The sequence below is a fragment of the Melanotaenia boesemani genome, chromosome 6 (genome assembly GCF_017639745.1).
Source record: "Melanotaenia boesemani isolate fMelBoe1 chromosome 6, fMelBoe1.pri, whole genome shotgun sequence".
In the NCBI taxonomy this organism is placed as follows: Eukaryota; Metazoa; Chordata; class Actinopteri; order Atheriniformes; family Melanotaeniidae; genus Melanotaenia; species Melanotaenia boesemani.
The window spans coordinates 16,173,241-16,198,575 of record NC_055687.1 but is presented as its reverse complement, the minus strand read 5'-3'; the positions used below and the strand labels follow the sequence as shown (position 1 = coordinate 16,198,575).

The 25,335-nt window shown below is 37.5% G+C and overlaps 2 protein-coding genes across 7 annotated transcripts; both read left to right on the top strand.

The window, feature by feature from the left end:
* Positions 1-45: 45 nt before the first annotated feature.
* Positions 46-14,146, top strand: LOC121641220 (ubiquitin carboxyl-terminal hydrolase 5-like). Of its 2 annotated transcripts, none has more exons than XM_041987233.1 (20): positions 46-507; positions 1,062-1,190; positions 1,289-1,355; positions 3,343-3,470; positions 3,812-3,957; positions 4,294-4,478; positions 4,955-5,049; positions 5,667-5,860; positions 5,984-6,055; positions 7,017-7,104; positions 7,234-7,359; positions 7,439-7,592; positions 7,773-7,935; positions 8,032-8,120; positions 8,222-8,407; positions 8,756-8,899; positions 8,985-9,127; positions 9,859-10,009; positions 10,606-10,690; positions 13,264-14,146. In XM_041987233.1, the coding sequence occupies exons 1-20, from the start codon at positions 400-402 to the stop codon at positions 13,355-13,357; spliced, it is 2,547 nt and encodes an 848-aa protein (XP_041843167.1). In that variant the 5' UTR covers positions 46-399; the 3' UTR covers positions 13,358-14,146. The 2 variants fall into 2 exon arrangements, with proteins under 2 accessions (XP_041843167.1, XP_041843168.1); XM_041987234.1 differs by having other exon boundaries at positions 50-507; positions 8,222-8,350.
* Positions 14,147-14,268: 122 nt separating this feature from the next.
* On the top strand, positions 14,269-25,327 carry LOC121641222 (T-cell surface glycoprotein CD4-like). Of its 5 annotated transcripts, XM_041987240.1 has the most exons (9): positions 14,269-14,574; positions 16,621-16,663; positions 16,896-17,057; positions 17,142-17,291; positions 18,431-18,502; positions 18,617-18,762; positions 19,075-19,225; positions 19,400-19,484; positions 20,147-20,930. In XM_041987240.1, exons 2-8 carry the CDS (start codon positions 16,636-16,638, stop codon positions 19,474-19,476), a joined length of 786 nt encoding a protein of 261 aa, XP_041843174.1. In that variant the 5' UTR covers positions 14,269-14,574; positions 16,621-16,635; the 3' UTR covers positions 19,477-19,484; positions 20,147-20,930. The 5 variants fall into 5 exon arrangements, with proteins under 5 accessions (XP_041843174.1, XP_041843172.1, XP_041843173.1 ...); XM_041987238.1 differs by lacking the exons at positions 17,142-17,291; positions 18,431-18,502; positions 18,617-18,762; ... (1 more) ...; positions 19,400-19,484; positions 20,147-20,930 and adding exons at positions 23,076-23,219; positions 23,445-23,678; positions 24,066-24,280; positions 24,400-24,467; positions 24,675-25,327; XM_041987239.1 differs by lacking the exons at positions 18,431-18,502; positions 18,617-18,762; positions 19,075-19,225; positions 19,400-19,484; positions 20,147-20,930 and adding exons at positions 23,445-23,678; positions 24,066-24,280; positions 24,400-24,467; positions 24,675-25,327 and having other exon boundaries at positions 17,148-17,291.
* Positions 25,328-25,335: the final 8 nt, after the last annotated feature.

The window sequence follows — 25,335 nt, the reverse complement described above, 5'->3', positions numbered from 1 at the left end:
AAGTAAAGGAGCTTACGTCGATGTGAATGTTTTGTTTTGTTATGGCGATAAACGAATCTTATCTAACAAATGTTCCAATTCCCCATGCATATGTGATTCAGTAAGTGAATTAACAATGTTATATGTGGTGGGAATGCAAATGTATTGCATTGCAAAAATAACAGCTAGTGTTAATATTTTATGGATTAAGGTAACGAACTAAGCACCATTGCGTTCGGCCTTCCCTCAACACGGGGCAGGGACAGCACTGTGGACGATTCATTCAGGCAAACACAGACGGCGACAGACGGGTTAGACAACGGACGCTCATCCGAGCCGGGGAATCGAGAACCTGGGTGTACAAACTAAGGAGATCAAGGGTCCTACTGACTTTTAGTGACTAGTACAAGTGAGCTCACCATGGCTGACGTTGGTGAGGTTTTGATGTCGGTTTTGTCCACAATTCGCGTTCCAAAGCCCGGGGACCGTGTCCACAAAGACGAATGCGCCCTGTCATTTTCCTCGCCGGTGAGCCTTCTCTTTGTAAATCACATCGTTAGACAATCACTAAAGCAGATTATTTTTATCTTATCTATTTTGTCTATGCGGATTTAGTGTAACATGACATTTTGCCTGCGTTGTCCCACTTTAACGGACTGCTTTATGTTATTTTCTGCTTTAGCTAAGTAGCAAGTTAGCACCAAGCTAAGCTAATAATGCACTGTAATGGAAACTTAGCTGCTCTAGCATTTTTGCTAGCACTGTTGGTCTGTCAAATTGGCAAACAAGCTAATTGAGCCGTTTTATGCTCACAGCTGTGAGTTTATTTGCAATTTTATTCATAGTGTGTCTTTTTTTATATGTTAAAGTTCCCATGGACAAGTGTAATATAAATTAATACGGGTTGCTGATTGGTAAAACTTACCAGATACTCAAAAAGCTACATCAGTCCAGGTTACAGTGAGTGCTGCTTTGTCATGTGCATTCATTGTATCCAGCTGTAGTTTCGTTTGTTTAAAACACGGTGGGGAGAGACAAGACCAAAGTTGTGACAATTGTCATTGCCTACGCTTTCTTTACAGGAGAGTGAAGGAGGCCTGTATGTGTGCATGAACAGTTTCTTGGGTTTTGGTAGTCAGTATGTGGACAGGCACCATGCTCGGGCTGGCCAGAGAGCTTATTTGCACATCATCCGGACTCGTAAGGCAAAGGTAGATTTCAGTACTTATCTTTGAATCTCAAACATTTTCCATCCATGCTCAGTTATTTCATATAAAGACTGACCTGATATTTTATGTTATTGTCTTAGAAGGAAGATGACAACAACTCAGGCTCTGGACACCCACCTAAGAAAAAGCCCACCAGATTGGCTATAGGTAGGTATATACCTATAGGTATTTACAGGGACCTGCCAAAGTTTGCAGACCTGGTCAAAATTCTGTTTAAACTAAAACAAGAAAAATGAATCCATTACTTAATAAGTTTAAAGTGTAAGAATTACTGGAATCATATATCCCATTCTAATGTATAGTGCATTCTAGCGTCTCACTTTCTCAAACACACATTGCAACAACATTAGCCATCATGTCTCAAAAAGCCTCGACAACACTGATGAAAGCATGTCATCCAATAGTTCGTGGAGTTTTCAATCAGGTGAATAGGTTTGTGATTTCATAAATATTGCAAACTGCATCACATCAATCTGTCAGATATTGTTCCCCTGTGTTTAGAAGGAAAATGGTTCTCACAGGAGAAACAGATCTTATAAAGGAAACTGGCCTTGGTGCAGCACCAGCTTTTTGACACAGTAAAAGCCAGCTTATAAAGACTTCCCACCGGCTTTTAGTCCAGCTTTACTGTGACTAAAAGCCGGTATTTACAGTGACTATAAAATTGACTGAAGCTACGTAAACATACACTTATGTAACAACGAGGCTGGTGTTTTTTAGCCGGATCTACTGTAATGCTGCCCATGGTAACGAGCAACACTGCCTAAGAAAACCAAATGGAAAAACATTAGCTTTACACTAATTTAGGCAATACTCTTGACTGACCTGTCAGGGAGAAAGCTGGTAACTTCTGCATTCCTTTTAAAATCTTTTTCCTTCTATCTGGGGAATGCTAGCCCGATGTTGATCCTCCTTTTTTGTATCACCTGGTCACACTGCCTTTTAAGTGTCTTTTTCACTTTCTTGGCAATGGTGAAAACGGCACCCATGCTGCTGTAGTATATACACGATCCTGCATTTTTGTCAATAATAATTTAACAGATTTTACAACTTGACAGGGTAATAAGCCACTCTCATTTATCTTTTTCTCCTGTGTCTCAATCACTGTGTGCTGGCTAGCAGAGATTCTGCATTGGTGTTATTTGTCCCTTACTGGTGGCTGTAGTTTCAACATAGCAGACCGTCATGGTGCTACCCTACCGGCTTATCCGTCATGTGTATAAACAAATCTAAAATTTTTCATTTACAATAGTGTGTCATATCATTAGCGTAGGTCATAATACACCAATGATAACACACATGCAAACATTGATTTTGGCCAGTAAACAACAGAAAATGTTACACAATGTCCCTTTAAGATTATACATTTCTTTTACATCTCAAACATTGTTTGTACTTAAATCTACCAAAGTTTTAAAACAGCAAATGGAAACAAATCTACTTTGAAACACCCCCGTTGGAAAATCTAATTGCTCATCTGTCCTTTAGTAATAAATAGCTTTTTGTTTTTTTTTTAGCAAAAAACTTCTAGTTTTGCAAAAGTACCAAGTATATTTATATGTTCTGTAGTGTTCAGTTTAGATGAACAAGCGGGCTATGGCAAAACCTTCACTTTGCACTTACTGCATAATGGATTTTCTGCGTAATGGATTTTGATTTGTGTTTGAACTCATTCATGCCTTTTCCTGTAAATTACTCCCTGTGCCACTGGCTGCAACACCAACACAAATCATGATCAAGCTCCCTCCAGTCTTAACAGTGGAAGTTGTTATTTTTGTGAGATTGTTCCCCATTTTGCATTTTCATTTGCAAAGCTGTGAAACAGAATATTGTGGTAATGTCTCTGGACAAGTTCTTTTCTTAAAACTTTTCCACAAAGGTGTTGCTGCACTGTGTTGTAGTGGTGTGTGCATCACTCCAGAGTCTGCAAAGACTTTGTGAAGGACTTTAGCTGTCAGATAAGATATGTCCATGGTTTTTATGACTGAAAAATCACATTACTTGTTCACAGTAACAAAGTTTGACCAAGGGTGCCCAAACTCTTGCATACCACCATATACAAACAACGATTATGCAGGTGTCGTCTTTTGTGAGGAACACATCTACCTTATTTGTTTACTTTTCTTCTTTCCAGGGATTGAAGGAGGTTTTGATGTTGACCAGGAGCAGTATGAGGAGGATGTGAAGGTGGTCATTTTACCAGACAGACAGGAGGTGACTTCAGAGGACCTTGCCACAATGCCTGATGTTGTGAGAGAACGGGTGAGGTGTTTTGACAATAAATAGTTGTACAAAATCAGAGCTGGCATCAGCACAACCTTATGGTACCAAACACTGCATCGTTATATTATAAAAGAAAAACTAAACATTTTGAGAGCTTACAAAGGCTGCAAACATAGGTAACATCCAACCATGTTTTACCAATTAGGATTAAAGATGCATTAAATGGGTAAATTCTCTGAGAACAATGCGATATTCAAACAGGGATCTTTGATTTTGAATTATAAACTTTAAGTTAAAATAAATTTAGTTAAGAAGTTTCATCATGAACTCTCTTACTCAAGTCTGATTTTTGCCTCCTGATTCATATGCTGCACTTCTAGGTGTCACTGTCAATGGCAGGTATCATGGCAGCCGACTCAGTGTCTCATACTTTACAAGTTCAGCAGTGGGATGGAGAGGTGAGACAGGAGTCAAGGCATGCTGCTGACCTCAAACAGCTTGACAACGGACTCAAAATCCCTCCCAGGTGAAGTCACATCTGTTTGTTAAATACTGTAAAACATTCCTTGGAGATTTTAAATACAGCCGATCTTATATTCAATTCAAAATTGAAAAAAGAGTAAAGAAACTGTCTGGACATACTGAAGATCCTCTAGCATTTAAAACATCTCATGACTGTATTTTTCTCTTTGAGGAACAGTTGATTCAGTATATTTTTACTACAGATCCTGGTGTCCTGTTTAATCATTAAAACACACACTGTGACTTCAAGGATAGTGTATGAGTGAAATATTTTAAGTGGGTAGGTGTATCTAGACTTTTGACAGGTGCTGGATGTTCTTCTGTTTTTCCTCCATTGTAGTGGCTGGCGGTGTGAAGTGTGTGACCTTGAGGAGAATCTTTGGATGAACCTCACAGATGGGAAGGTGCTGTGTGGTCGTAGGTATTTTGATGGCTCTGGGGGCAACAACCACGCCCTGCTCCACTTCCAGGAGACAGGCTACCCACTTGCCGTCAAACTTGGTACTATCACTCCTGATGGCGCTGGTACGTAGAAAACGTGTTTACAATTTTTCCATGGTAAAAATATTAAAAGAAAAATTAATTCTGTGTTTGATAGTAATTATTGTGTTGCCCTAAGTCACTGCCAGCTCAAAAACAAAAACAGCCCTGATGTTTTGGTTTGGGCTTCCTATATTTGTGACATTTTGTGAGCCACTCGTATTTGTGAGGTAAACTTACTCCACCCTATAGAGTCATCCAGTTTCCTCTCACTGCATCTCTTCCCAAGTGGTTCAACACTTGTGCTGCTTCTCAACAGCTGTGTTTATTTTATAAATTATTTTAACATTTCATTAAGAGATTGGTAAATTGTGTCAGCTTGTAAAAAATGGGTTTAATATGTTTTCTTTCAATGTGGAGAATCTCTGTATTCAGTTCATCTCTCCTAGAGTGGAAATGTATTTACTATGTACAACTGTCTGTATTGTCCTCAACTGCCACCACCATTTTTTCATGTCCAGATGTGTACTCCTATGATGAAGATGACATGGTGCTGGATTCCAAGTTACCAGAGCACCTAACTCACTTTGGCATCGACATGATGACCATGGAGAAAGTAAGTTTTGTGCTGATGTTGATTTGCAATGGAAATAGACTCATTTTGTGTTATTGTTCACTTATTGGCAGTTGCAAACTGCAGTTTTTTTTTTCTTTACTTTCTTATTTCAATTTTCAGTATAAGATCAATTTCTTGTAGACCACCTGGTACAAAAGCAGTGTTACAAATTTTGCCAGAGGTATTGGATTTTATTGATATGTGGTAATACCAAAGTAGTCTGAGATTTAGCTGCAGTGTTAGAAAGCCAATAAGTCTGGGGGAAAAAGCTATAAAACAAATTGAATCTTATTGTATAGATTAATAGCTTTCAGTCACTGGCTTTCTGTTTTACAGTCTATTTTTTAATGGTTTACATTGCATTTAATTCATATCAAATTATATTTTAACTGCTAAACAGTAAAGTGGCAATGCAGCTAATGTAGTACGGACGTATTGCAGAGTTAGTGCTCTAACAGCTCTCAGCACTGCAATTTATCTGTTTCTTGCTCATCTGCTTCCTCTCATTACTTCCACATTCAGGCTAGATTTGCTCATCAGTCTGTACGTCTCAGGACTCTCACAACAAATTTCATTTGCCTGCACTTTACATTCTTCCCTGAATTCTCTGCTCTCAGACTGAGCGGACGATGACAGAGTTGGAGATTGCTGTGAACCAGCGTGTAGGAGAGTGGGAAGTAATTCAGGAGTCTGGTGCCACCCTGCGGCCCCTCTTTGGTCCTGGCCTGACGGGTATGAAGAACCTGGGAAACAGCTGCTACCTCAATTCTGTCATGCAAGTGCTCTTCACCATTCCAGACGTTCAGAGCAAGTCAGTACTCTTATATTTTTAATATTCCCCATCCTGTTTTCCCTACCAGTTATTGCTTTTTGTAGCGTGAAAGGAAATGAAAGCAGAGACTTATTTCATTTCCTTTTTATCACTGCCTTACAGGTATGTGTCAGACATAGACAAGATAATTGATGAAGCACCCAGCGACCCAACCCAGGACTTCAAAACCCAAGTGTAAGTGTCCTCATTATGTATGACAAGCTCTTGTATAATTATGACATGCCTGAAAGCTAGATATAATAGATTACGGAGTGTAAAGTTTTTACTTTTTAAACCTGTAGCGGAGCCATTTTCACACACACACACAACCCATGTTCCAATATTTAATTAAAACTGCAAAACACAGCAAATGGAAAAAAAAGGGGAAAAATCCTTTTAAATACCAGTAAATACACTCATACTCTGCCAGCCACAAGGCTGATTTAAGGTGTCTTTTAAAACAATTGTTGTTTTAAATGTGATTTTTGGCTTTTTGTTGTGGGTTATTTCTATGAATCAAAACATTCTGTTTTATACTAGAGAGGTTTATAGAGACTCCTGGCTAAGCTCTGTACCAGTGTTGTAGAAAATGGTTTGCTTCTTCTGTGTCCTGTTTAAACTCTTTAGGGCTTGATAATATTCATTTTCTGAATTTATCTAATTGTGGTTTAAAAAAATCAGTTCAGTTAGATTTTTTTTTTTATATATTAATTCAGCTGCATATATTTTAGTTGTAATACAGATTTTGCTTGTATGCAAAAATGAGACCATTTGCAATAAAATGCTCCGTTTCCAAAAGAAAACAATTATATTAAGATATTGATTAGTGGTAGCATGTCTCCATATTTCAGCAGACTTTCAGCAGTCGACACAAGATGTGCTTTTACACTATATTGTCATGTTTTTACTTAAATTACTTTGTCAAATTGTACCTGAAGTGATTAGTATGTGGCTTTATTTTAAATAATTTAAGCTTTTGCTGTGTGGTTAAAAAGCTTTTGTATTCAAACCAGAGAAGCTCCTTCACGATTAGACATTCCACCGTACGATTTGAAAGCCAGAAATACATCAAGGCCTATACCCAAATCCTCCTCCTGTGAGATTCTCTGGTATTGTTTTGGATGTGCATTGATGTAAGCTTTGTTTTTCATCACAGAGCTAAGCTGGGTTATGGTCTGTTGTCAGGAGAGTATTCTAAACCAGCACCAGACCCTGGAGATGAAAATGGTGCATCTGAACCCAGGGTAAAAAGAAATGCTCACTCACAGTGAATTTACAAGTCTACGTTTACAGATATCTATCAGTTAATTTATTCTCAGAAACGAATGAGACCGAACCAAATTTTAGCTCTTTGTTTTATTTATTTTTTGCAGGGAGACCAAATTGGAATAGCACCCCAAATGTTTAAGGCACTTGTTGGACGAGGTCACCCAGAGTTCTCCACCAATCGACAACAGGATGCTCAGGAGTTTTTATTGCACTTCATAAACATGGTGGAGGTAAAGCTGTTTTTCTTTTTTTTCCATTACCTCTCAGTCTTCCTCCCTCCTAAATCAATCTGTTTTCTTTCTGTCTCAGAGAAACTGTCGCTCTGGGTCAAACCCATCTGAAGCCTTCAGGTTCCTTGTAGAGGAGCGGATTGTGTGTCAGCAATCTCAAAAAGCTAAGTACACACAGCGGGTGGATTACATTGTACAGCTGCCGGTACCCATGGACCAGGCTACAAACACAGGTGAGGAGCTGATGGACTCTTATGGACTCCAGCTTTATACATGATTAGCGATATAAAGCTGTTCTCACTGCTGAGAGCAAAACCTTAAGGTCTAAGTCATTAACATAATGCAAGTTTAAAAAAAAAAAAAAAAAACTAAATGAGGCTACTAAACCGATGGACTATTTTTTAAAATCACAGAGGAGCTTCAGGAGGCAGAGCGCCGCCGTGAGGAGGGAGACTCATCAGCACCTACAGTGCGTGCACAAATCCCCTTCACAGCTTGTATGGCAGCTCTCAGTGAACCAGAAATCCTCACAGACTTCTGGAGCTCAGCTGTTCAAGCCAAGACTACTGCTACCAAGTATGGGGAGAGACGATCAATCACACTGAAAGTGATAAATAAGACCCAGTTTAAAAATGTGTCTTTATTAATGCCAGATTTTGTTTCATCTGTCAGAACGACCCGCTTTGCCTCTTTCCCCGACCACCTGGTTATCCAGATTAAGAAGTTTACTTTTGGCCTTGACTGGGTGCCCAAGAAACTGGGTGAGGCTATTTAATGTTTGTGGAACAGATCTTTACAAACTGCACATTATCAGTCATTTTTTAATCAAAGCTGTTTTATGATGTACGATTTCTCTGTGCAGACGTGAGCATCGACGTTCCTGATACTCTGGATCTGAGCGCTCTGCGTGCAACCGGCCAGCAGCCAGGGGAGGAGCTTCTACCAGAGGTTGCCCCGCCCCCACTCATGACCCCAGATGTGGAGGTTAAAGGTATCCTGGGTTCCCATGGCAACGAGGAGGACGACTCACTCTACTCCCCACTGCTGTGTCAGTCTGTCATTTCTGCTCTTTTTCCTTCTGTGACACTGGTCCACTCGTTTCTTTTCTGTTCTTTTTTCTGTCTTTCTGTTTTCATGAGTCCCTCCGTTGCCTTACTTCTTCTTTTTGCATCATATGAGTTGATTTGATCGGCATTTCTAAGAAGTCTTCATATAATGTGACTTTTAAGTTTATATATAATTTATACCATCGTGTTAGTTTTTTTTCCTCCCAATGTGCTGTGTTTTTTTTTCTTCTTTTTGTAAACTGTGTAAAAAAAAAAAGTCAATCATATAACCTAAAATTCACATTTCCAGCGTACATCCAAGTAATACAGCCCTCTCACCTTACTCTCAGCTCCAGTCCTCGATGACTCCACTGTGTCCCAGTTATGTGAAATGGGATTCCCACTGGAGGCCTGCAGGAAGGCAGTGTACTACACAGGGAACACTGGAATTGATTCTTCCATGAACTGGATCATGGGCCACATGGATGATCCAGGTGTGTGTGAATCAGGAATTCCTTCGTCAGCTTTTTAACTGATCACCTGTCAGTCTTCATATGTTTGTTTTCTGATTGGCTGCAGATTTTTCAGCCCCCCTGGTATTGCCAGGCAGCAGCTCGGGACCTGGGACCACACCCACAGAAAGCCTGTCTGAGGAGCACCTGGCAACAATCGTTTCCATGGGCTTCAGTCGAGATCAGGCAACCAAAGCTCTCCGAGCAACGGTTAGAATCAAAGTTTCATCAGTTAGACATCTGAAACCGACCATATGTCCTCTTTTAAGTTGGATAATAGTTCAGCAAGTTTTCCTTGTTTTTGTAGATTTTCTCTGTTGTGTGTGGAAACACAATTTCTTGTCAAAGTTACACTCAGCTTATTGTCTCTAAAGCCCTAAAACAGCAATGTTGGACCTCAGTGACAGATTCATCAGCTAATACAATTTTACAGACATATCCAAACAGGTGCAAATAATATTTAGAGGCAGGGTGGAATTTGTCAAAGGAAACTCCCACAGACCAGATTAAATCTGCATTCAAACCCAAAACATTTAATTAACAAAGGATGCAGAGCTTTTGTTGGCTTCGGTAATAGTCTCATGTTGTTGCAGGAACCACTTCTGCACAGTGGTGCCATGTTTCTTCTGATGTGCAATTAGGACACATTTTAGTGTTGATTATGACATTTTTAATATTGTGAAAATAAAGTTTATTGAGTGACTGTTTCTTAAGGTTTTAATAATATGTCATAATCTACGTTCAGATGCTGTAAATGCAGCTAACACATGATTAAGAAATTAATTTTCACTTTCTCTATTTTCTGATGGACTGCTGCAGCCGTTTTTGGGCCTTCAGTGTAATATTTGCAATGAAAAGACACTGAATCAAAATTTTATATTTTACTCAGTCCTTCATTTGTTGCACCTAATCATATGCTTTCATTGTGGGATTTGTTACAGAGTAATGTCCTGGATCGTGCAGTAGACTGGATCTTCTCTCACCTGGATGACCTGGAGTCCATGGATGTGTCTGAGGGAGGTCGCTCTGCTGCAGAGAGCGAGGGTGGCAGGGATCCTCCACCTGGGCCTCGTGTCAGAGACGGGCCAGGAAGTAAGTAACAGGAGAGGACAGACAGAGGATGCAGTCAGAATCATAATTCTGTGATTTTGTGCTCACAGTGATGAGAAGAAAAATGGTCACAAACTTTTGATGTAATCTTTTTATACTGTTTGTGATTTATATGTACAGTGGTCCCTCGCCATATCGCGGTTCATCTTCTGCGGTCTCGCTGTGTCACGTTTTTTTTGTATACAGCACAGCATATTTAAGTTTATGTAAATACTATTTCAACCTTTCTATGTCCAAATTTTAGTATAGGAATCAGTCCACTGCTTTGTTTCTTGATTGGGTCGGTAAACATAAATGCACTGTTAAGATTGAGATTATTAAGAAATTCACGTTGTTAAATATATGTAGGTTTTTTTGAGAGTGTATAAAGTGTGTGAGAATGTTGAAAATGTTCTTTATAGTTTAGGAAAGGTCTATAAACACTCTGAGGAGAGATAATTAGGCCTTAACATGCATTTGAGTTGTGAAAAATTAATAATATTGTGGGGTGTTTTCAGGACATAACCCCCGCAATAAGCGAGGGACCACTGTATATGTATTTTTATAGTTACAAATGAACTGTTTTTGTCTTTCTCAAGAGTACGAGTTGTTTGCTTTCATCAGTCACATGGGGACGAGCACCATGTGTGGCCACTACGTCTGTCACATAAAGAAGGACCAGCAGTAAGTGTTTTGTGTTAATAATTTTTTGCCGTTTTCACGTTGAGACCTTTATTTTCTGCCTCCAGTCCAAAATGACACACCCAAATAAATGAAGTATGTCCTCACAAGGGCTGTATGTGTACTCTTAGTCTCAAAAGAAAGCGACATAACTATAGAAGTGTCAGAAACAAGATATACGTTACTGCTTCAGAGCAAATTCAACTGAAGCACAGGAGAAAATTTAAACGTCATTGCTTTCAGTGAAAGCTCGAGGATAGCAGCCCAGTTCATCTAGGAATGAGTAAAGTAATGTCCGATAAGTAACTGTGCAAAAGTAGAAGCTGAGAAAGTGAATCTGAGGAGTATTCCATGAAGCAGGATTAAGGGAAAGCCTCGCTTACTTCGAGAAGCCTGGCTCATCGAAGTGAAACTTCCATTCCATCAAAGTAGCCTAAATAAGTTCCTGCTGTGTTACCATAGTAACTGTTGCCAGTAAACAAGTCTGCACCACACCAGGACAGCTGTCCAACATATTCAAGTCTCATATGAAAGAATGTCCAGGTCTAAACAGGACTCCCAAAAAGTGTTCCACCAGATAATAACTTACTCCTAGTAAGTGAATATGAGTGAGAGGCTCATTCAAAATCAGCTACCTAAGACAGTATAAATGTGTTTTTCTTTTAGAAAACAAAATGTAGAACAAAGTTTCCAAATGCATTTGCTAAATAAAAACATACAATCTGTAACAGAATTTACATCTCTTGGGTTGGTTTCTTGACCCGCAACTGAAATTTCATAAACACATTAAGAAAATCTAGAAAAACAATACAAAGTAATCTAATTTGTTGTAAACTAATCAGGCACTACATCCCAGACCATCTGCCCTTCTAAACATGCATGCTGTGATATTTTCACATATACTGCATGAGGGCCAGGCTGCTCCCCCCAGCAGTAAAGTGCATTGGGTCATTGTACAATCAAGGAATAAACCTCTGCAGATGATCCAGAATGCAGCAGCACATCCCAAAAGAGCTCATGTCATTCCGCTGCTATTTGCTCTTCACTGGCTTCCAGTTCAGCATGCATCAAATTCAAAGCTCTGCTTCTGGCTTACAAAACAATAACCTAAACGGCTCCTGTCTACCTCCACTCCTTAATCCAGAGCTACACTCCCTCTCGACAGTTAAGCTCTGCCAGCAAAAAACACCTAGTGCTCCCACCACAACGTGGCGCAAAATCAGTAGCTAGACTCTTCTCCTCTGTTGTCCCCCGGTGGTGGAACGATCTACCAAACTCAGTCCAATCCGCAGAGTCCTTATCCACTTTTAAAAGCAAGCTAAAGACTCAGTTGTTTAAGGAGCATTTCCACACTTAGCTTAACTCTTCTACAGAATGAGTTAGAAAGATTTGTCCAGCTCTTTGGCTCAACCAAGTACTGAATAAGCTGTGTGCACTTATACCGAAGTTGATATTTATTGATGAAATTGTGATGTTTGTATTTAAACAAAATGACTTAGAAAAACTAAAAAAAAAACTTAAAAAAAAAGTTATTCACTGCCTCTAGCACTACATGACAGCACCTGGGTCCAACTGGACTCACAGCAGTCTGACTACAACGTAATGATGACGTCCCATCTTGTTTGAATTCTTGCTTGTGTTGTTCATACTCTCAAATGTAAGTCGCTTTAGAAAAAAGGGTCTGCTAAATGACTGTAGAATAGAATAGAATAAAACTTATGGAAAAAAGCAAATCTGCTACCACCACTGCAAAATTCTTGAAGTATAAATTGCTAAGCTTTGCAGGTTTTAGTGACTTGTACTCTCTCATATTAATAATCAAAGTTCATATTTTCTAAAATAAAGACCTTAATATTGTAAAAGTGGTGTGCAGAATTTTTGTCACAGTGATGAGAAAAACGTCTTTAATATCAGTAAAGTCTGTGCTTTCATACGACACCTTGTTTGTGTGGTGTGCTTGAAGTTGAAAAATTAGGAAAAGCTCTAAAGTGGTGTTGACAGTGCTGTTCTCATGTTTTTGCTACGTGATGTCCATTTAGTGGTGTTTGGTTTGAACTGTGTTTCTTTTTGATGCCAATGCTTGGTAGAGTTTTTCCCTGTGTTTCTGGTATGCTTCATGTTAGGATTGCGTGCTTCCTAATGTGTGCAAAGATCTTCTGTACTGAACGTAACTCATGCTGCCCCCTGTGCAGAGAGCTCTCATCAAAAAGATGTTATAATATTGAGAACAGTGTATTAAAGAAAATTAATTAAATTGATATCAGCTCTATGTTTTCTTCCAAAAGGAAACAAAGTACAAAAAGGTTGCCAACAGCAAATATATTAATAGATGAGGTGTCTCTTCTCTGATTGGTAGTAAATTTACTAGATTAATCAGATTTGGGAAAGTGCCTAAACACAGTTTATCCCGTATCTGTCTATGTTCAGTGTAAAATTATTTATTGTATGTGTTTTATGTGAGCATTTACATAAAAATACCCACAAAGATTTAGTTTATATAGTAAAATAAAATGGTCCTGTGTCCTCTGCATGTCTTCTACGTGTTTACAGACTGTGTGTTCTCTGTATTTTAACAGATGGGTCATCTTCAATGATCAAAAGGTGTGTGCTTCAGAGAAACCTCCCAAAGACCTGGGATACCTTTACTTCTATCGCCGAGTGGCTGAATGAAATGAAGGAGGGTTTCATTTCAAGAGAAAACATGTGGATGCTAACAAACACAACAGCAAGCTCTTACAAATGCCCTGGCTGCTTCACAACTGACAAAAGTGTAAATATCTCAGACTGCTTATACACACAGTTCAATATATTGCTGCAGATGTACAGATTAGGTGGTGGGGGGGGGGGGTGTTTCTTTCAAACCACAAATGGGCCTGTTGAAGGTACAATTCTAGTTGTTACCATGGCAACTTTGCTGAGTAAAACTGAAACCAGGGGAGACTTGTTAAAAGCAGGTGGTCCAGATTTTACTCAGATCATTCAGTAAACCTAATTTAGGGAACAAAACCCCCAAAATGATGGAGGCTTTGACGTCTAAGTCCATTTACTCCCCACTAAAAAGTTTACTCAACTGTCACCGTTAATCTGTCCTGACTATTGATCTCCACTGCCGTCAGTAGTCACTGCCCTTCTGCAGTCAAGTATGATGCTTTCAGGCTCCTTCTCCTTCACTGGCTGATTGCAGCTGGATGTTGTGACTCCATCTTGATGCAGCCTCCTCTGAGTGTGGAAGCATAAATGTCTCAACATCCACCATTAGAAAGAAAATGTCGGTAAATTAAAATATTACAGATGTGTCACAAAAAATAATCAAAAAAAAAAAAACGAAAAACACCAAATGACCGTGTTTTTCTTAAAGGTTTGGTAAGAGTGATTCCTGGGTGATTGTTTTGTTTTTATTTGGAAAACAAATGCTTTGTTACTTCTGCTGTGACAAATAAAGAACTGTCTTTCTGTTAAGGAATCGTCTTTTTCTTCAGTACCTCGGGCTTATTTTGCCTCTACTTTGTACTTCTAGTTTTCTTATGACTTCACATCGCTCAAATTAGTGATGACTAAAAAGAAACTCACTGAGAATCTGTCATCATTAATGTATTTGTTTTCTTTGTTTTTTTTCAGCCTTTATACAGAACTTGCTTCAGCTTTGTAAGAGACATTTTAAATGCCAGGTCTAGTTTGCAAGCTTATGCAGTAATATGCAGCAAACCCACACAAAGCTGAGGTTTGCCCTGGCCTACAACTTTCCAAAGTGCTACTTTCTCTTTGGGTTTCTTCCGCCTTCTACAGGTTTGCATCATTGAACACTTGTTTTTCGAAGTGAAGCAGAGAGGATGTGGAAAGATTCTTGTGTTCAATGACGTTGATAGACTTTCTGATTTAAAATTAAGGTAAGATCTCAAACTTATTCTAAGTATATTAAAAATCGAGATTGTGAAACTAAATTTTTATGCAGCACATCTGGTTCTGATTCTGTGCAGTCACAGTAATTAAGTTTAGTAAGAAATGCACAAATTTCATTATGAGTGTGTATACAATGTTCTTCTGTTATAAAATTTATAATCAAAGTCAGTTTGAATGAAGATGGAGAGATAATACATTTTGAACTTAGAATGATGGATGTTCTTTGAGGGCTCTATCACCCCACTAAAATTGTCCAAACTGGTTTAGTGTACACCAGCACAGTTTGGTTTAACCAAGTGTAGTGAGACAGCCAGAGGAGAAAGTCATGTATTTACCAAAGACGGGGAAGTCTGGATACCAGAAAGGGGAGAAAGAAAAAAGAAACCCTAAGAAAATGAAGCGAGGGCAGCTGCTTCTGAGGTGAGCAGCACCTGGACCAACAGTTTGAGCTGGTATCAGCTGCAGTTGTCTGTAGGGAACACGATGGGATTCATTTTGGGACAACACAAATAGATTACTATCAGAAATTCATCTGAGTTGTTACCAACAATCATTTGACTTTTACGGACCTCAGATTGAATAACGGTTCCAATTTGTATTGATTTTTTAGCCCTTTCCCAGTAATCTGTAATATTTGGTATCAATGGATTCCATGTATGTTGAGGATTCTAAAGATGTGGGTAATTTTTTTTTTTTTTTTTTTTTAAATGTTGCTCTTATTAGCAATTGGGGAAATGATGTAAATCTTTTTTTAATGTCAATTTAGTAAATTATAGCAAATTGGTAACATTGTTTTAGTAATGGGTAGGCATTTTATAAGCTACTAGCTTCAGCCTACACCCTTTCGGTCTTTGTTTTTTTTGTTTTTTCCTTTCTGTAATATGTTTTATTTACTTTCACTATGCCGAAATAAATAAATAAATAAATAATAAATAAGAACTGAATGCACCAGACCCAAAAGTCTGTAATGTTGATAAAAAAAATTATCTGCCATCATTTTTTTAAATTAATAACAAAAAACAAAGGCAATTTCCCAACTTTAAGGCCACAGTGAATGATGAATAGTCGGTCTGATACTGTTGGTGCTTTTGAGTCAGATTTTGTAGCCTACCTTATAAAATATCTAACCTGGAAAAAGGTCATATAATTGTTACTGAATTACTTCATTCATGTTTGTTAACTATAAAATAAGGCAGTGACATGAATCAGAAAGCTGCCCAGCCTGCTTGTTCTAACATATGGAGCAGAAGTTCACAGTCAGGAGGTTCAGTACCAAACATGACTCGTGTGTTTGTTGGTGTAGCCTAGCAAATGGCTTATTGATAACAATCACATATATTGAACCTTTTAATACCGCTTTAACATTGCAATTTATCATTATTAGCAAAGTTTAACATCATCAACCACAGGGTCCTTAGTTTCAAACACAGCAGCGGGTCCATCATCGTGTCCAGATGGTAGCACTGAGGATGTGAGACAAGGTAATCTCACGCAGGCAGTGGTTATTCAGTTTACACTCATCTGCAGCTGGTTCAGATTAAAGACTCTTAGTAACACCTACATCTGGTAGCAGGTTAAGATCATTTTGTATCTATCTAGCTTGTGTGGGTTCTGTCCTCCTTGTAGCAAAGAAAGAGATAGAAGATATAAGTGGAGAACAGAGAAGTGAAGGTTGCTGTGCAGATAGTGAGGAGGTTGAGGAGAGGAAACAAGAGGAACAGGAAGACACTTAGATCATATTTATTATCTGTGTCTTGTACTATGGGAAAAGTATGCATCAGAACTACTGATTAAGTCAGCACGGGCCCAACAAGATGGTTTGTACATAGGGCCCAGAACTTTGTCATACGCCCCTGCAAGGGATCGCATGCTTCTTGGTAAATCACTTGTGTCAAACAGAAGCTGTGTGCTGTGTCTATATAATAGATGAAGCGTTCGCTCTCCCACACTAAAATACTGCATTTAAACTCTCTCTTTAATGAATTTACCTTCCCAGAAATGTCCATTTAAGTGTTTTAATGTTTTCCTCTCAGATACAAGGATACAGAATGAAGATGATTGTGTGGTTCGGATTTGGTGAGTGAGTCTATTCCTAAAAAAAAAAAAAAAAAAAAAAAAGTAAATAGTAATGAGTTGGTTTTACTCAGGTGAACTTGATAAAATCTTAACCACTGTGTAAAATAATGTAACGTATCGAACATCAGAAATAACCATCTTTTTATCTCCTTAAGGAGTTTGTAACGTTCTCTTGCAAATATCTAAGGCTAAGCTTAATAGTGTTTAAATGGATGTTATTCTCTCTCTTCAGTGCTTTGTGCACTCTCTGCAGCTGGAAAAGATTTCATCACAGAAGTTGGAGGGAAAGTTAACTTGGAGTGTGGAGTTAACGACGTCAAAAACCAGCTGTTTTGGTATAAAGGAAGTGAAATGGTTAGAAATGTTAAATATATGAGTAATATTCCCACCAAAGGTACGTACAAAAATAAAAATACAAATATTTTGAAATATGTCTCTGTGTCATTCACAGTTTATTATATTGCATTTTTGTATTTAGGCTCAGGAGATGCAAACAGTGAAATTGCCAAGAGGTCAAGAATAAAGCTAGCAAATCTGGAAATCTATGATGTGAAACAAACAGATGCTGGAGAGTTCAGATGTGTAGCAGATGGAAAAACATTTCCACACACACTTGCTGTGGTTTCAGGTGAGTAGCAGACCCAGGCACAAAAGAAATAAAGAAAAAAATATTAATCATATGTAACTCTTGTTCAGTGAACAATTATGTTTGTTTTAAATCAAACAAATCAAACTGTTTATTATTTCTGTTGATTGTTGTTATTATTATTAATTATTTAACCAAAGATCAATGTGTCCTTTCCACATATCTTATCATACACACATGTTCTAGAAGTATCACTACTGCACAGACAAGAAGGTGAAGGATTCATTAAAAAATTTAAAATGATCAAAGTTCAACAACAGTTAAAACATTTGTTCCATTATACTCTATAACTTAAGATGTGGATCTTACCGTTTTTTTAAGTCTGTAATATTTATATGTCTTCACCTGTTGTCATGTTGAAGACTGATTGTCTGGACTGATCCTAAACAGCTGTTTCACGTGCTGAATCAGCATTTTCCTTATGCTCAATTTGTAGAACAGACAAAAATTGTGATTTAATTTCCAGAACACTCTGATGTAATACTGATCAGTAAAAGGTAGGGATGCTTCTATAATAATAATAGTAATAATGCATTTTATTTATAAAGCACTTTACATTTGTTAAACAGTGTAACTTGTTCAGTGAAGTTACATGACTTTTAATAACAGAAAATGCAAACATATACAAACTGTTAAATTTTGCTGATATATATATCTATTATTAACTTTATTTAATGCTGCGATAAATCTCCTGTTTTGCAGTCATGTAGAACTCAAGTACTGTAATAGTGTCACTACTGCACCATCAAGAAGTTGAAAGACATAGTAAACAATTACAAAATGAATCCCTTACACTGTATAACTGAAGATATGTAAAGGAAGTAGATTCTATATTCTTTAAGTCTTTAATATTTATGTCTTTACCTGTTATAGCACCAAAAGTTGAATTTTTAACACATCATCCCTGTTAAAGGTTTACTTTCTCTCTGGAGTGAAAGTTCCATAAACAGCTGTTTCTCAGGCTGAATCAGCATTTATTTATGGTAATGATGAACTGCATTTATAGAGCAGGGAAACCTGTGATTTGGATGTGGTATGGATTCTTCTATTAGTGTATGAGACTTGAAGCTTGTACTAGTTTCACTGCAAATTCTATTTGTATGTTATTTTTCTTTTTTAAGAGTCTGCTCCTTGGACAACTGCACCATCCAGTTCCACCTCTGGGGAAAATTATGAGTCAACTTGTGTACAGTGTGGGTAGAAGATTAATGAACCTTTTACACATTCTCACATGTTACATGAAGAGACTCATCCCTGATTGTGATTCTTTCTCTCTGCCGTGGCGGCTCCCATCTTTGCTTGACCAGATGAGACTGACTGTCACACCTGTGATGATGTGAAGCTGCTGGGCCTTCCCATGCATGTGTGGGCTGCACTGGTAGCTGGCGGCCTGGTTTTGGTCTTCTTCATCATCTTTGTCGTCATTATTTGCACAATGGTCAAAAGAAAGAAGGTAGATGATGACAGTCATTCAAGTGTTGTTGAGATTGCTGTTGAAATAGGAAGATCAAATAAATTATTTAGTTTCTTTTAAAGTCTGTATTTGATGCTTGTTATTGCTTCCTGCACCCCGCTGTAATGCTTTAAATGTTTTATGTGAAGCACTTTGAATTGTCTTGTACATAAAAAGTACTATACAAATAAGTTTTTCACCCTCTAACTTAATATTTGCATTTGAGATACTCAATAAAAAAAGCTAATATTTTACTCAGTCCTTCATTTTTCACACCTAAATTATTTACTTTCATTGATGCACCTATTCCAGAGTAATGTTCTGGACCATTCAGAAGACTGTGTCTTTTGTTACCTGGATGACCTGGAGTACATGGATGTGTTTGAGGGAGGTCGCTCTGCTGCAGAAAGCGAGGGTGGCAGGGATCATCCACCTGGACCTCGTGTCAGAGACGGCCCAGGAAGTAAGAACACAGGAGAGGACAGACAGAGGATGCAGTCAGAATCGTTGCTCTCTAACTTTGTACTAACAGTGATGTGAACAATAGTAGTTACAGACTTTTCATTATAATCTGTTACACTGTGATTTATATGTATGTATTTTTACAGTCACAACTCATGTTTTTGTATTTGTCCAGAGGACGAGTTACTTGCCTTCATCAGTCGTACGGGGATGAATCCCATGTGTGACCACTACATCTGCCACATTAAGTAGGACCAGCAGTAAGTGTTTTGTTGTCTATGTTCATAACTTTAAATGATGTTTTGCAGTTTTAAAGAGTCAACCTGGTGTTTTCAATTGTTAAAATATTGAGAAAAACAAACAAGAAAATTAACTGAATCTATATAAAATATGCATATATTTTTTTTAAAGGAAAAAGAACTGCAAAAAGGTTACCAACAGAAAATATATTAATAGATTTTTTTTTTCTGGTTGGTTGTTAATTCACTGGGTTTATCAGATGTGGGAAAATGCCTTAATGGGCACGTGTAGAAATGTGATAAAGTTGCACAATTTTAAGATGTTTCAGCAGGGGGCACCATGCTACTAGTAAAAAAAAAGTATACACTACTGTTCAAAAGTTTGGGGTCACTTCCCTATTGAATCCCATGGCAAAGTGACCCCAAACTTTTGAACAGTAGTGTATATGTATATATATATATATATATATATATATATATATATATATATATAAAAATCCTCCCACATCCGCTCATGTTCACGGTGTAACATTGGTAATGGTTGGTGTGTTATATGAATTTGTACTTACAAATACATAGACACAATTTAGTTTATACTGTTAAATGGTCTCATCTGTACTCGTGTCCTCTGCATGTCTTCTACGTGTTTACAGACTGTGTGTTTTCTGTGTGTATTTTAACAGATGGGCCATCTTCAATGATCAAAAGGTGTGTGCTTCAGATAAACCTCCCAAAGACCTGGGATACCTTTACTTCTATTACCGAGTGGATGAATGAGATAAAAGAGGGTTTCATTTCAAGAGAAAACATGTGGATGCTAACAAACACAACAGCAAGCTCTTACAAATGCCCTGGCTGCTTCACAACTGACAAAAGTGTAAATATCTCAGACTGCTTATACACACAGTTCAATATATTGGTGTAGATGTACAGATTAGGTGGTGGTGGGGAGATGTTTCTTTCAAACCACAGATGGGCCCGTTGAAGGTACAAATTCTAGTTGTTACCACGGCAACTTTGCTGAGTAAAACTGAAAACCAGGGGAGACCTGTTAAAAGCAGGTGGTCCAGGTTTTACTCAGATCATTCAGTAAACCTAATTTAGGGAACAAAACCCCCAAAATGATGGAGGCTTTGACGTCTAAGTCCATTTACTCCCAACTAAAAAGTTTACTCAACTGTCACCGTTAATCTGTCCTGACTATTGATCTCCACTGCCGTCAGTAGTCACTGCCCTTCTGCAGTCAAGTATGATGCTTTCAGGCTCCTTCTCCTTCACTGGCTGAAAGAAAATGTTGGTAAATTAAAATATTACAGATGTGACACAAAAGAAACAAAAAACAGCAAATAAACTTATTTTTCTCAGACGTTTTGGTAAGGGTGATTCGAGGGTGATTGATGTTTGATTTAGATTTTATTTGGAAAACAAATGCTTTGTTACTTTTGCTGTGACAAATAAAGAATTGCCTTTCTGTTAATGATTCATTTTGTTTTTCTTCTGCACCTCCTGTTCGCTTCTCTATTTCTTACTTCTCTAGTTGTTTTCAATTTTCAATTTTGTGATCCCACCTTATAAAAAAATGTTACAAGTGAGAACAAATTTAGCAAGGATCTGTCATGATCAGCAGTTTTGTCTGTTTATCAGTCAGAATAAAAACTTTATTGTCATTGCACAGAGAAAGTACACAGTTACACAGATCATACAAAACATGCTTAAATTTGATGAGAACTCTGTTCAAACTGCCAGGCCTAGATTGCAAGATTATACAGACATGAGTAGCAAACCCACATGAAGCTGGGGTTTACATTGGCCTACAACTTTCCAAAGTGCAGGTTTCTCTTCCGCCTTCTACAGGTTTTGCATCCTTGCACGCTTGTTTTTTGATGTAAGGTGAAGCAGAGAGAGGATGAGGAAAGATTTTTGCTTTTAATAGCAGATTAAAAGTTACTGCTTTGATTTAACATTGAGGTAAGATCTCAAACTTTTTACATGTTTAAGAATTTAAATTGCATAATTAAGTCAATAAATGTAACGTAACTCTTCCGGATCCGATTTTGTGCCGTTATGGAGATCAAACTCGATGAGAAATGCACAAATTTTCTTTTGAATGTGGATGAAATTTCCTGTTTTTATATAATTACTATCATCCCTTTTTTTTCTTCTATGCCTTTTATGAGGGAGCTAAATGAAATGTTTCTAACAAATGTAGAAAAAATAAATGTGATCTATTGTTTCTTTAAGGATTTGTTTATTCAGATTCTCGTTCAACGTTTCTTTTAACAGCTATTCTGAGTTCACTTAAACTGTAGAAAAAGTTTTATTTAGATTTTAAGTAACTGATATCAACTATCATAAGGGTTAAATATAAGACTTTGTCAACTGAAACTTCTGAACCATTTTTATCCAGTTCTTTAACATTAATCAACCGCTCGGATTATTTTATCCAGAGTAAAAATAAAAACGAAAAATGTTCTTCTGAAATGAACAAAGGTTTAAATAAGCTTTTCATCTTATTAAAATAATTATTTATTCAATTAATGACCTCAAAACATTTGACAAAAATATTTACGATGAGAATTCTCATCTTTTTACATTGTTCATCAGCAATAAAACGTCACGTAAACTTGCTAAAATCATGTTTTTGATGCACCTTCAGATGAAACTGTAACTTCTCCGGAAGTAGCTGAAAACTGCATCATTGATCAAGGAAATTAAACGAGCTGCCGCATATACTGAAATTTTTCTCACTTCCATTATTCTCTGTATTATATTATATGCAGCTAAATTTGTATTTTTTATTACGAGAAATACAGAAAGAAAGGAAGTGTGTGTGTGTGGTGTGGGGAAGTAAGAGCTTGTTAGAGTTAGAGTTCATGTTTCTTGGTAAATCACTCGTGTCAAACAGAAGCTGTGTGGTGTGTTTATAAAATGGATGAAGTTCACTTTCCCACTCTGAAGGATTGAGTTTAAACTCTCTGTTTCATGAACTGACCTTCCCGGAAATGTCCATTTATGTGTTTTAATGTTTTCCTCTCAGATCCAAAGATACAGAATGAAGATGATTGTGTGGTTTGGATTTGGTGAGTCTATTCCTGAAAAAGTAAATAATAATGAGTCGTGTGTTTCCAGGGTTAACAATATCTTTTAATATACTTGAGAAAATATGCATGAATAAAAGGTTGTTTAATAAAACTTTTGTTTTACTCATCCCAGCTTGATGAAATCTTAACCTCTTTGTGAACTAATGTAAAGAAGTGAACATCAGCCATTTTTTTGTCTTAAAAAGTTTGTAACATTCTCTTGCAAATATCTAAGGCTAAGCTTAATAGTGTTTAAATGGATGTTATTCTCTCTCTTCAGTGCTTTGTGCACTCTCTGCAGCTGGAAAAGATTTCATCACAGAAGTTGGGAAGAAAGTTAACTTGGAGTGTGGAGTTAACGTTGTCACAAACTGGCTGTTTTGGTATAAAGGAAGTGAAATGGTTAGACATGTTAAATATATGAGTAATATTCCAGCCAGAGGTACGTACAAAAATAAAAATACAAATATTTTGAAATATGTCTCTGTGTCGTTCACAGTTTATAATATTGCATTTTTGTATTTATGCTCAGGAGAAGGAAACATTGAAATTGCCAAGAGGTCAAGAATAAAGCTAGCAAATCTGGAAATCTCTGATGTGAAAGAAACAGATGCTGGAGAGTTCAGATGTGAAGCAGATGGAAAAACATCTAAACACACACTTGCTGTGGTTTCAGGTGAGTAGCAGACCCAGGCACAAAAGAAATAAAGAAAAAAATAATAATCATATGTAACTCTTGTTCAGTGGACAATTATGTTTGTTTTAAAACAGAAAATGTCAAACAAATCAAACTGTTTATTATTTCTGTGATTGTTGTTAAATAGTAATTATTTATTTAACCAACGATCAATGTGTCTTTTCCAAGTCTCTTATCATACACACATGTTGTACATCTTGCCAGTTTCAGTCGTTCCCTCTGGTGAGCTCGAGGTGGGCGGTGAGGCCACGCTCAAGTGTCTGGTAAAAGCTTTGGACCAGAGCTCTAAAGTGGAGTGGCGCAAGCCAGATGGTTCAGTCATCAGTAAAGAGACAGTTCAACTTAAACCTCTAGTCGTCTCAGATGGAGGTACCTGGCAGTGTCACGTGACCTATAAAGAAGTGGCCTACCAAAAAAGTCTGACCATCACAGTAAAAGGTAGGGATGTTTCTATAATAATAATAATAATGCATTTTATTTATAAAGCACTAAATCAAATCTCACAGTGCTACACAAGAAAAGAAAAATAAAACCTACAAATTATAAACAGTAAGAGCAATCACTGTAGAATTACTGATAAAAAGAATAAAAACACACATATGTCTTTGAAAATAAAAAAAAAGTTTTTAAAAGTTTCTTAAAAGACTCCACAGTCTGTGGGCAATGACAAGATGAGAGTCGGTGGAGCGGAGGTTTCTGGGAGTTTTTGGTGACTGGATGAACTCTTCTACTGGTGTATGAAACTTGTATTTGTTAGTTTGACCTCAAAATCTACTTATATGGACAAATCTAAAATAATAATGTTTTGTTTTTGTTGTTTTTTAGCGTCTGCTCCTGAAACAACTACACCCTCCAAATTCCCAGACCCAAAGAAAAACAATAATGCTCGACCAGATAAGAGTGACCATGCATCCAGTGATACTGGAAAGCTCTTTGGCTTTGAATGGTGGGTCTGGGCTGCACTGGGAGCTGGCTGCCTGGTTTTGATCCTCCTGGTCATATTTATCATTATTATGTGCAAGAGGGTCAAAAGAAAGAAGGTAGATGAAGAAAACCATTCAAAAAGCATTCATTTGCTTCAACGATAATTAAAACGGTGAAATGATGAAATGGTGACAACAGAAAAGTGTAATTAGATCATTTTCTATTCGTTTTATAGAGGAAATTCCTGACCATGAAGCGTGCCCAGCAGTTACAGATTCCCAAGAAGTACTGCGAGTGTGAGCGGTAAATGTTCTTAGCTTTCCTCTATCTAATAAAAAATCCCTCCTTCCAGTAATCTTCTCACTTTCTTTCAGATGCTTTCTAATAGACGCCACTCAATTTATATGACTGACTGTTTGACCTTCGCGTTCACTGTGGCTTTTACCGAGCATTTCATTATTGTGTTCTAATTAGTGTGAAAACTTCTCCTCTTTACTCTCTTTATCACAGCCAAACAGCTGCAGCAAAACCGCAGCAAGGACGCCGCAGAGAGAAGCCATCACCCCTCGCGCATCAACCCCTGCTAACGCAGTGACATGAAGAGAGGAGAAAAGAGAGATGAAATAAAGAATGAAAGAAAGGGAGAAGGAGAAAGATAGATAGAGATGGGGAGAAGGAGAGAGCAAGAGAAAGACAACTTCAGAGAGAATGTGGCATGAATGTAAATGAGCTTTTGAATGTTCTGGATGAAAATACAATCAAATGTAATGCTGCAGGCACTTTGAGTTTTTTCACCAGATATATAACCAATGAACCTGGCACAGCATGTTTGTTAGCTTTTGGTTTTATTCTCTAAACACACACACACACACACACACACACACACACACACACACACACACACACACACACACCTGAAACTCACCTCAACTTCTTGCTTGGTTGTTAGTCTTTTTCTTATATTGTTAATTTAAACTTTGATTCTATCGTTGAAGTCCTAGTGTATTCGCACCTACGTCCACCATCATGATTCCTCGTTTCTTCTTCCTTTTTTTTTCTTTTAAACATTTTTGTAGTATCTTAACATGTTATTTTACATATTTGTGATTTTAATCTTTGAAAAATATATTTTGCTGGTTACCAATAAAAGTATTAATGCTTTAAATCCAAA